The sequence below is a fragment of the Pteronotus mesoamericanus genome, unplaced genomic scaffold (genome assembly GCF_021234165.1).
Source record: "Pteronotus mesoamericanus isolate MK-2021 breed Mesoamerican mustached bat unplaced genomic scaffold, CSHL_Meso_final scaffold_533, whole genome shotgun sequence".
Classification (NCBI taxonomy): domain Eukaryota; kingdom Metazoa; phylum Chordata; class Mammalia; order Chiroptera; family Mormoopidae; genus Pteronotus; species Pteronotus mesoamericanus.
Window position 1 is genome coordinate 1,714,387 of NW_026555320.1, and position 11,532 is coordinate 1,725,918.

Below are 11,532 nucleotides of genomic sequence, written 5' to 3' on the forward strand. Positions count from 1 at the left end.
CTTGTGTAGTGGAGGAGGAGGGACCAAGGGACCATTTGGAAATATGGCAGGGCTCTCTGTTCTTTTTAACAAGGCCTGCTCTCAGGAGAAGCTTGAGCCAGGTCCTCGCCTGCTGGGGTTTTATCAGAAGCTAACCGACCTGGAGGAAGGGAAACACCCAGCTCCTACGCCCCCCCTCCTGTCCCATCTATGACGGGGGTGCACATTGGCCTGAGGACCACGGGAAGTGCACAGGCCAGGGGCACAGGCTCACCGAGACAGCTCATCCCCAGACCGCAGAGTGCGAGCAGAGTGGACACTCGCTGAGTGAAGGACCGGGCGCCAGGCCAGCCAGGTTCTGAAAGGAACGAACGGCTTTCCTAAGGGTCGTCGAGGCCAGGGTTACAGGCCCTTTGTCTTTGGTTTTGAGTAAGGGCCGAGGCTGCCCTTGGAGATGCCCCCACCCCCATGCTGTCACCTTTGAGGACAGCGCAGAATGGCCCCGGCCCCGCCTCCCCAGGCACGGCCCATTTCTGCTGACCAGGCACCAGTGGGGCTGAAAGGGAACATCTGTGCGGGGTGAGCGTAGGGGCAGCGAGGGGCGGGGCACTGGGCCGGGAGTTCTCGTGCTGTCTGGGTCGACATGGGTGGGGTGGCCGGAGCCTGGCTTATGTAACTCAGACTCCCAACAGTTTGGAGGGGGGAAAAAACATCAAAACAGCAACAACACAAAGAAACTTGAAAATTGAAATGTGCCCTTGAGAGCTCTTCTGATTTCTCTGCCTCTGGGAAGTTGGTTTAAAAAGGCGGGGTCCTGGGGCGGTGCATTAGTGCAGGGACATTTCCTTGAGGGTGGGTTACTGGTGAGCAGTAGCCCAGGGTCACCCTCCGGGCTGAAGCTGCCCGCTCTTGCTGCCCTCCGGGCTGGCAGAAGCCTCCGGGACGGGGCCAGCACGGGAGGTCTCTCATGCAGGGAGGATGCACTCTAGACTCCGCCAGTGGCCGCAGTGTGGTGCGCACACTGGCCAGGGGGAGCCACGGGTGGACGGGGGCACCTGGGTATTTAATGACCATAAGATCAACTCTGGCGACAAGGAGGCGTGGTGGCTACAAACAGCCCTTGCACCTGGGGCTTTCTGACTAGAGTGTCCGGTCTGACCCCAGGCAGGCCCCCTGGGGGCATGTTTTGCTCTGGGAGCTGCACCCCGGCAATGAGCAAAAGTCTATCCAAAGGCAATTTTCCAGAAGGTCAAAAAAGTGGGAACCACATGGTAGAGGAACCGTTGGGAGAAAAGGGGGACAGAAACACGGAGAAGAGACAATCAGAAAAGGTGGCCTGTTTTGAATATTCGCTGGCCTTCCACATTACTGCTCCTGAGGCCAGGCCCCGTCCAAGCCGGGGACCATGGGGGAGGTTTCCTCAGCCTGCTGGCCTCCCCCCGGGGGCTTTCTAACAAGCTGAGCTTCTCCTGGCAGAACCAGCGGCTTTGCAGTCACAAGCTGATTGTTCCAGAAAAGATTTAAGCAAGCGCACCAAGATAGGTGATAGGATTGATGAGAAGTGACTTCCTACACTGAGGGTGGTTTTACCAGAGGACCTCTTCCAACCTGCCCTTTTTTTTTTTTTTTTTAAGAGGGGAGAAGGGAGGGAGAAAAACATCAATTGATTGTCTCTCACACACCCCCAGTCAGGGACCTGGCCCGCAACCCAGGCCTGTGCCCCAACTGGGAATCAAACTGGCAACCCTTTGGTTCCCAGGCTGGCACTCAGTCCACTGAGCCACCCCAGCCAGGGCCCACCAACCTGCTTTTAACTCAGAAATCCAGAGACAGCGGGTCACTGGAGCAATTAAAAAATGACAGGCCAAATCAGGGTCACCAAAAATGGCGATCTATTTTAAATGCTTACATTTAACGAAATGGAACTTCTGGCACACAAATATGATGGAGGCGTCCTTTTAAAGTGTCGTTCTGAGGGCACTACGGGCACGGGTGGCGGGTACCAGTGCTCAGCGTGTGGCGCTCGTCTCCCCTCAGGGCGGTCGGCGCAGCTCCCAGCCTGTGCAGACCCCTCTTGGAGGCCAGGCCAGGCTGAAGCTTGAGGAGCTTCAAGCCAAAAGACACCTGCTCTGCTGTGATTTGACATGCCATTTGACAGCACAGGCGACCTCCAGGTGCTTGTGGAGGCGCTCTGTGTAGCCCATGCACACGCCTGCAAAACCTGCAGGAGGGAAAAAGCCAAAGACAGGCTCCCTGCCGATGGAAAGCTCTCTAAGCAAGGCCCCTTCCTGAAGAGCCGAGAGTTCACCCGCCAGGCTCCCTAGGAAAGGGTGAGATGTGCTCCCACCTCGCTTGGGGCTCAAGTCAGGCAGATGCTGATGTCTCCACAACCTCTCTGGGCCCCCAGTCCAGCTCAGCCACATGGCTCTCCCCTCTCCGCCCCTGCTTCGTTCTCCATCTGTAAAAATAGCCCATTCCTCCCTAGACTTTCACTATGTTTGCTTATTTGTATCTGCGTCTACTCATCGTTCCCTATTCTATTATTACTATCACTATTTTGATGTTCAAATTGTCCCTGATTTTGGCCTGGGGACCAAACTCCAAGCTGGCTCTGTGTCACACCGGCACATCCCCCTCCTTCCTTAAGCACTCCCCTGCTTTCTGGCAAAACGGCTTGTTCCAGGCTCATGGTCTGCTTCCCCTGTGCAGCTCTGGAACCAGCCACCTCTCCACGCTGTACTTAGAAGCCGGTACTTGGCTGCCAGGCGTGCTCGGGGCTTTGAGGGGTTGATGGCCCAAAGCCCTCCCTGTGACCACTGGGAACAGGGGTGCGCATTTCCATCTAAACTCCCAGATGCCTTTTTCTGACTTGAGGTCCGCCGCGGCACACGGGGCGCTCCGGTTTCAGTCCTGTCCATTGGGACTCCTAGCGTCCTCTGACCATATCTGGGCTGCCCTTCTCTGACCACCAGAAACCTGGCGTCCACCGTCTTCAGAAGGTTTACTTACACGCTGGGGGCCCCATATGCACCCAGTCTCCCCTCTGGTCACGTGATTAAAGTAATGCCTGCCAGGTTTTTCCACTGTAGGGTTCCTCTTTCTCTTCGTAATGAATAAGCATTTTGTAGGCATGTGATTTGAGACTGAGATTATGCCGTTCGTTCCTTTCTTCCTTGCCGGGCTCAGACATTCCATGCAGGGCTCCCCGCGGATGCCCCCTCCACCCTGCTGGGCCCTGGCACCCACACTGGTCTCCCTTCCAGGGACATTCTTTTCTCCCTGCACCATCTCTGACAGCTCTGGGGCACCGTGACTTCTCCCTGTCCCCGTGTGTTCACGTCTCCTTCAGGACAGCGTGGTTGAGGAGTAGAAGGTAAAGAAAAGGGAGGACTCGCTTGTATTTTTCACCAAAGATGCATCAAGTGCACACGGACAGAAATACAAAATCAGTGTAACAAACTTTCTGACCAGGAGGCCAGCCCCAACGCGCGTAACAGTTCAGGAGCTGCCGGGCTCCCAACATCTGGGCAGCTTGGGCAAGTCCTTCAACAGCGCCGAGCCTCAGCTTCCTCCACTGTAAAATGGGGGGACAACAGGACTCCCCTCCAGTTGCTGGTGGAGGGAGGCCCCTCTGAGCTAATGCCAGGGAACGGAGTGGCTCGGCACCCGCCCGAGGTGTGAGCTCTGAGGACTCTCTAGCATCTCTCAGAATCCTAGGAAATCCGGACTGTGTCAGAAGGCAGGGGCGATGCCGGGTGGGCGTGCCCTGGGAGGCCAGGCTCTGTGCTCCGGCCGTCCTTCCCCCTTCGCAGGCTTTTTGTTCTGTTTTGTTTGGGCCCGCCCGCGGCCAAGTCTGGGAGGGTTTCCTGGACAGAGGTCCTCGTGGCAGCTGCTGGAGACGTGCAGCCCTGGTCGCGGCGGCCGCTGCTCTCTGACCAGCGCCGCGCAGGCAGCAGCATGGAGCTCTGGGGGGCCTACCTGCTCCTCTGCCTCTTCTCCCTCCTGCCCCAGGTCACTGCCGAGCCACCGTCCCCCCAGGTCAAGAAGTCTGCCAATGTCAAGAAAGGTAAGGAGGGGGACGGGCCCCTCTCTGTCCTCCAGGGAGCTGCTCGCCCTCTTTCTCTGGCCTCTGGCTCATGCCCCTTCTGGCTGAGTCCCGGGGACTGGTGAAGTACCCCCAGGCCTGGGAGAATTCTCCGACAGAAGGGGCCGTTTGTTGGCAGAACTGTCGGGATTGCTGACTCTCGCCACTGGAAAGAACCTTCCAGATTGTCACAACTGCCATCTGCTCCTCTCCCTCTGGCCCCCTCAGTGTTGTAAAGGAATCGAACCTCTTGCTTGGCAGTCTGGAGGTGCTCACCCCTCATTGGAGAGAGCCCGTGGGCTCTGCTTTGAAATCTCTGAACCTCAGGTTTCTCAACTGTAAAGTGGGGATCGTGGCCTTCGCGCCAAGCATTGTGAGGATTTAGTGATACAAAATATGTAAAAGGCTTGGCACACGGGATGTACTTGATGCACAGGGTGGAAGGGATCGGTGGGAATATGTTAATTCCTGCTTGGTTCTATCGTGCACAGCAGCCCCGAGGAAGCCCAAATGTTCAAACTCAAACTAGGATGCTGGAAGCAGCTTTGTTCTCCCTCTGTCGCCTCTGGGGCTTGGGGTGTCCTTGGGAGGCCTTGGCTGCAGCAAGGCCTGCCCTTGGAGCCCTGCCTGCAGTGAAGTCACCCCGAGCTGTGTTGAGACAACATCAGCTCAATGCCATGGCAATGGAGCGGGCGTCCCCCCGCTGGGCTCGGGGGCTCGGAGAAGGTCCAGGCGGCAGCGCACGCGGCCAGGGCTGCCACACAGAAGGCACAGCGCAGGCAAAGGGGGCCCTCTCTGAGCCTCCTCTGTCAGTGGACAGTCGCCATTGGCCACGGACTAGTGAAGTACGAAAGGTGGCCCAGGACCAGGGAGACCCGCGGGGCGGCGACAGGGAACGGGCAGAGCTGATGGGAAATCATCTCCGAGGTTCGGTTTATAAAGTGAACAAAGAAAAGTTCAAAACAGAACGGATATTAGGCTGACATGTGTTTTGAAAAGATTTATGTGAAAATACATGCTTGCATACACGCATACCGTTTCTCTGGAGGGATTAACAAGGGTAACAGTGATTACCCCTGGGAAGAAAAACTGGGTCAGCCAGAAGCGAGGCATGCGGGGAGGGCTCAGGCAGCTGGAACTCCAGGGCCACGTGGCCACACCTGGCCAAGGAGCCCGGGCGATAGGGTGGCCTCAAAGGGCGACACAGGCCTTGAGAACAGAGACTGGGGGACCCGGATGACATCCATTTCGATCACACACATCAGCAATCTGAGCCTTTGAGTTGGAGAGGGGGCAGGGCAAAGGCCTCCTGACCCTGCCCAGAGCTGTAGACATGTCCCCTCCTCCCACACTTTGCTCCTAGGCCCATCCCCAGACGGTGTCTTGCACACACAGGCACCTCGGTGCGAGTGACAAAGGTGCCCCTCTGAACGGACAGCTTACAGAAAGGCACCTCTCTCTGTGGTCTGATCCAGCACAGCCGAGGGCAAGGCTTAGGCCTGGACACGCGCCCCGCTCGTCCCCTCAGCCGAGTGCCCTTGTGCTGGGCCCAGCTTGAGCCACCTCACATGGCCCCCTGTGTGGGCGCATCAGGTGACTGGGTGCCGAGCTGGTGTGGCCCAGCTGCGGCTGAGGCCCGGGGTGAGGCGCACGGAACCCCGCCGGGCCACCTTCCCAGCCCCAAACCCTCCTTTTTCAGCCTTGCTCACCTGCGTGTCATTTTCCTCATATTTAATAAGTTGCATCACTAATTTTTGTAAACACAAGTAGGCTTTTGCTTGCATTCGTTTTCTGCGATTCCCCTGCGAAGCCATCTTACAGGTGGACAGAGGCTCCGACCTCACCCCCACACCCGCGGACTTCATGCAGGCACAGCCAGCTGGGCCACGGGAGCCCTTCCTCGCCCTCCGCCCCCTGCCGAGCACAGCCTTTTCGGAAGTCCCTGGGAGTTCAGAAAGTCGGGTCTACCCACAGCGCTCTCCACTGACACACATGTAGAGAGAGGCCTCCTGCGTAACTGGCTCCCGGCCTCAGGCCAGCAGGGCCTGGCGCTCACATTAGGAGTCTGTATGCGGTCGGGGGGCGGGGCGGGGATAGAGGGGGCGGGGGGGGGGGAGATCCAGCTGGGAGCCCTGTGGCCCAGGGTTCAGACCAACCTGGCCAGCTGCTGGCTCTGCGGCCTTAGGAGAGCTGCTTCTGTCTGGCCGCAGTTTCCTGCCTGTGAACCTGTGAAGTGGTGGCATAGAAACATTACCCAGGTCACAGGGCTGATGGCAAGGCCAGCCCTGTTCATGTGCTTTGTATCTCTTAGTCTCTAGTCTTCTGCAGAGGCCTCGGAGGTGGGGCCACCCCCTTCCCAGATGCGGAAACTGAACTCAGGTTGAGCAGCTCGCTCCAGGGCACGCACATCCAGACGACCTCAGAGCCCGTGCGCACACTTTCACGTGCCACCACACGGGGTCCCAAACTGGAGCCCCTGCTTTGTTGGTCTGTGTTTTGTTCCTTGAGCTGGGGGAGGGGTCTCCAGGGCCCCCAGTCCTGCTTCCCGTGCTCCATTCTCTTCTGGAGCTGGGAGATGGTTGGACGGTTAGGGGTCACGGGAGACTCTGCCTGCACCCCCAGCCCAGCCCCTGCCAGCGCCAGGGCCAGCGCCACATGATCCGCAGCAGCCTCCCCGAGCAAATGCAGCACAGGTCTCACCACAGCAGGAGCGGGGGACCGGTCTCCCTGGCAGAAGGGAAATCCTGAGCAGCTACTTACACTACCCCAGCAGGGACAGAGAGAGACAAAGCATACCAAGAGGTCAAGGTTGAGGAGAATCGATTCCCCTTGTCCTTTGTGGTTGCGGGGTAGGGTCCCCCCCGCTACCCAGCCCCTGCCCTGCCCCAGGTCCTATTGCCCCCCTCACATGTTTGTGATCACCCGAGTCCTTGACTTCATCCTAGATGTCGTGAGCCCGAAGATGTTTGAGGAACTCAAGAGCCAGCTGGACAGCCTGGCCCAGGAGGTGGCCCTGCTGAAGGAGCAGCAAGCCCTGCAGACGGGTGAGTGCAGGCGGCCGCCTCTCTGGGCCGCAGGCGTCAGAGGGAAGGGCTCAGGCAGGCAGCCAGAACGCGCTGCGGGCTGCGGCCAGCACCAGGGCCCGGCTGGCTCCGTTAGACCAGGGCACCCAGTTCAGGGGGCCCCAGCTCAGCCTGATTCCTCTTGGGAAGACCCCCCTGACGTGGGGGAATGGGACTGTCCCAAAGGACAAACGCTCTCCCACAAGAGTCCACTGTCACCCGCGCTCAGCCAGGCCCTGCCGCCCTCGGGGCCACGTCAGCCTCACCCCCGTGTGTCAGAGGCTTCGCTGGCGCCGTCACTCCTACTCCTCACAACTAGGCCCGGGCAGGGTTTATCGTCCCCATTTTAAAGATGGGGGAACTGAGGCACGGAGAGGCCCCAGTCCTTGCCTGCCCTCACCCCCTGTCTGGTTAGTACAGCTTAGGACCTGAATGGGAAGCGGCCTGCCCGGTGGGTGCCGGGTGCGAGGAGAGCTGGGCGTTGGTCTCCCTGGCCCTGCACTAGGCAGCCAGGCAGGGGTGGGCCAAACGGCGCAGCTGCGGAGCCGGGGGTCACCATCACAGCCGCCTGCCCCGGCCCTGCCCAGGCAGCCCTCCTGGGCAGCTGTTCCCTCTCTGTCTTCACTGTGTTCCTCTCATATCGTCCCCATGTTCCGCACATCTCGGCCTCACCTAGCCCTTTGTGACTTTGCTCTGGAGGACACACAGAACGTAAACTAACAGTAACAGGTAACACGACGTGAGCTTAGACGTGCCTGGCCCTGCTCTGAGTACCTCGTGTACGTGACTCCTCTTCACAGAAAACCCATGCGGTGGGCTCATTGCTATAACCCCGCCTCCACTTTCTACCCTGAAACTGAGTCTTGCCAGCAGCCAAGATGAGCAGAGCCTGGCTCTTAGCCCTGTAGGCTGCCTCCCAAATGGTCATCTGGGAGTCACCCTGGCTCTTCCTTAGGAAATCTACAAACCTCCCTGCGCCCACAGCCACGCTCTCACCTGCTGTGTCTTGTATCAACGTACATTCACGTCTGAGCCTTGGGCCCTCCCTTCCCCCGCCCCCTCCGCCTCCTCAGAAACCTCCAAGATCCTTTCCCATGGGCGATTTTCACACACCCCCTCCCTCTTTTCTTTCAACATCCACATTGCCATCCTTCCATCCCTCTGACATGCCACACTCTGTCCCTCCACCACAGGCCCTTTGCACATGCTTCCCTGGCCGCCTGAACTGTTCCCCCAAGATCCACATAATAAATACCTGCAGCATCACCATCTCAAAGTCTCTAATCCCTCTTCTCAGTCAGGCTCCTCAGTTACAAGCTCTCACAGAAGAACATAAAGGAAAGAACGTCCTTTATCTCACCTATTGCCATTTGTAACGTGATATTCATTTGTTGGTTTACAACCTCAGTATATGAGGAACCCCAGAAACACGGGGGCCATGTTTGCTTCCAGTTGCCCTTGTCTCTCCCACAAGCCTGCCCAGCATAGTGTCTGCCACTCAGGAAATCTTTGCTGAAGGGAGGAAGGACAAACACGTGACTCTGGACAACTCTCATAACCTGGCAGGTGGAGAAAAGGGGCTCTAGAAAGGAGGTGTCTACCACATTTTGGCCTCACATTATAGAAAACCGAGCTGTAGTTTAAACAAAAAGTGAATCCGGAGGTAGAGAGCCGCTCTTGCTCAGAAGCTGCACTGCGTGGCCCCAGGAGAGCCGGCCCAACGCCAGGCACCGTGAGTGCACTGAAGGCAGGAAGGAGCGCGGAAGGGGACCGGCTGCTTCTGTCCCATTTATCAGGAAGGCAAGGCCTTCCCCTTCCAGCTGCTCAGAGCTCTGTCACATGACCACCTGTAGCTCCAACGCAAGGAGCTTTGGCAGCGGAGACAGACAAGTCGTGGGGAGTGAAATAAAGGGATGTTGGCTGGGTCCACCACAGGGTCTGAATGAGCACAGTGCCACTCTGGCCTCAGCGCCCCATCTGTACAGTGGAAGGGGTGGGGAGAGATTTGCAGGACACGCTCTAAGGCCCCTCTCATGTCTAAGCTTTGTGCTTGTGCAAAGTGCATGTAACCCAGATGCCACTTTCCCCCTGAGGTGCGGGGACCTGGTGGGGACCTCCCTGCACCCAACCCCTCCCTCTTCTCTGCTCGTTCCCAGGGGGTTCACGGTCTCCTGGCCTCCCTGGGGACCTCCTCCCACTCACCCTCCTCTCCTTCGCTACCCCGACCTGTGGATCCCCTCGTCTGTAACCTATCCAAGGCATACCCCAGCTCCCCTCACCTGGCCGAAGAGTTGAGGGGCAAGGGAGCAATCCCCTCCGGCCGTCGGCCCCTTATCTCCCCCCGACGGCTGCCACACGTGAGGTCCCAGCCCAGGACGCATTCGCCTGGACCCCTAAAGGATGTGTAGGAAGATGAAGAGGGACTGCAAGCAGAGGGCCCGGCAGGAGCCAGAGGGCCGGCGAGAATCCAGGGGTCATGAACAGGGCACAGCAACAGAGTGTTAGTGATAAGGTGCTGGGAGCCGTGTTCACAGGGGACCAACCCTGTGACGCAGGGAGTGTTGCCCGGGGCGGGGGGGGGGGGCGGTTTCCCAGGCAGCAGCCCTGAGGTCAAGTTTTGCCTGCAGGCGGTTTATTTGGGGGTACTGTTAGGATCCGCTCGGGGGGAAGAGAGGGGACAGAAGGGAGCAGGAGTGGGCAGAGAGAGCAGCTCAGTGGCACTTGGTCTCAGGGAAAGCCGCGGCCAACAGCAGAGGCAGCCCGGACGACAGGCAGACCCTGCAGGGCTCTCCTGAGTGGGGCTCACTTGGTGGAGGCTGGGTGCCCACTGCCCCGGGAGGGGCATGGCCTCGGGCCAGGCGGCTGTGCTCTGCCCAGGCGGTTCCCAAGGGGGCTGCGAGCTGAGGGCTGTCTTCTCACTGCACTGGTAGCATCCGTCGTCTCCAAAGAGGGTCCAGGCAGCATGTCACAATGTCCCCAGCAGGAAGGAAAGGCCGTGTGGGGCCGGGCTGGGGAGGACAATGAAGGGCAGTTTGCACAAGCTGCGGTACAGCAGGAGGTGGAATGGCTGACTCGGGGCGCGGCCCGTGAGCAACGTCAGCTCGGTGACAGGCTTCAGGCCTCGAGTGCAGAGCTCCAGGGGGGCCAGCTGCCCGTGGGGACACGCAGGCATCTGTGGAGTAAGTGGAGTGGGAGTAGCTGTGTGAGCCGGGGAATGGCGTGGGGTGGAGTACAGACCCACCCCTCACATTTTCGGTGCCAGCAGCAGGCAGACGGTCGCATAGCCTCATCTGTCTAAAAATGAGTAAGAACCAAGGTGCAAACCCAACGGCTAAGTAAAAACGCAGTCTAGCCTCCTTGTTCTGAAAGGAAGGGCTTGTCCTGCCTTGGCACCCCTGCATCCCACAGGAAAGCCTCCACCCGAGGGAGGGCGTGACCTCAGGGTTCGGGGGTGGGGTTTCGGCAGCTGAGAGGCTGACCTCACGCCAGCAGGGGGAGCGCCAGGACCCGTTCAGTGCATGCGCTCGGGCCTGGGTCAGGGGACTGTCCAGGGCCCGTGGGATGGTCGAGGAGGAAGGGAGGTCGGTGGGCCCGCCCTGGCGGCTGGCTCTTTGGCTTGGGGGCCCGGAGACCTTCGTGACGGCCCTTTGTCCCCCTCGCAGTCTGCCTGAAGGGCACCAAGGTGCACCTGAAGTGTTTCCTGGCCTTCAACCAGGCGAAGACCTTCCACGAGGCGAGCGAGGACTGCATCTCGCGCGGAGGCACGCTGGGCACCCCCCAGACGGGCTCGGAGAACGACGCGCTGTACGAGTACCTGCGCCAGAGCCTGGGCGGCGAGGCCGAGATCTGGCTGGGCCTCAACGACATGGCGGCCGAGGGCGCCTGGGTGGACATGACCGGCGGCCCCATCGCCTACAAGAACTGGGAGACGGAGATCACGCCGCAGCCCGACGGCGGCAAGGCCGAGAACTGCGCCGCGCTGTCGGGCACGGGCAACGGCAAGTGGTTCGATAAGCGCTGCCGCGACAAGCTGCCCTACATCTGTCAGTTCGCCATCGTGTAGCCGGTGGGGGGGGTCTGGGGCGGGGCCATGGGGATGGGCGGGGCCGGGGGAGGGGCCGGCGGACCTTCCAGCCCCGCACCCTTGCAAAAAGCCCCCTCCGCTGCTGGGAGCCTCCTTTTGCAAATAAAGTTGGAGCAGCTTTTGGGGAGTGGCTGCGTCTGTGCGGGGGGTCTCAGGGCTCAGGGCGGGGACAGGGCGTGGGAGGCGTCTGGACACACCGCGGAGTGGAGGGCCCTGGGGAGCAAGACTTCTTTGTATAACTTATATTTTTCATATCATTTCCTACCTACAGGAAAGGTGCAAGAATTCCTGTATACCCTCCAATGACATTCTCCAAGCGTTAA

General features: G+C 59.5%; 1 protein-coding gene across 1 annotated transcript; it reads left to right on the plus strand.

The window, feature by feature from the left end:
* Positions 1-3,830: 3,830 nt before the first annotated feature.
* Positions 3,831-11,188, plus strand: CLEC3B (C-type lectin domain family 3 member B). Its single transcript, XM_054594486.1, has 3 exons — positions 3,831-4,045; positions 7,009-7,107; positions 10,788-11,188. The coding sequence occupies exons 1-3, from the start codon at positions 3,937-3,939 to the stop codon at positions 11,186-11,188; spliced, it is 609 nt and encodes a 202-aa protein (XP_054450461.1). The 5' UTR covers positions 3,831-3,936.
* Positions 11,189-11,532: the final 344 nt, after the last annotated feature.

Excerpts from the sequence above, each read along its gene's own strand:
- CLEC3B (XM_054594486.1), top strand. The coding sequence starts at position 3,937 with ATGGAGCTCTGGGGGGCCTACCTGCTCCTCTGCCTCTTCTCCCTCCTG. Across the intron at positions 4,046-7,008 it reads GTCTGCCAATGTCAAGAAAG|ATGTCGTGAGCCCGAAGATG; the intron begins GTAAGGAGGGGG and ends ACTTCATCCTAG. Across the intron at positions 7,108-10,787 it reads GCAGCAAGCCCTGCAGACGG|TCTGCCTGAAGGGCACCAAG; the intron begins GTGAGTGCAGGC and ends TCCCCCTCGCAG.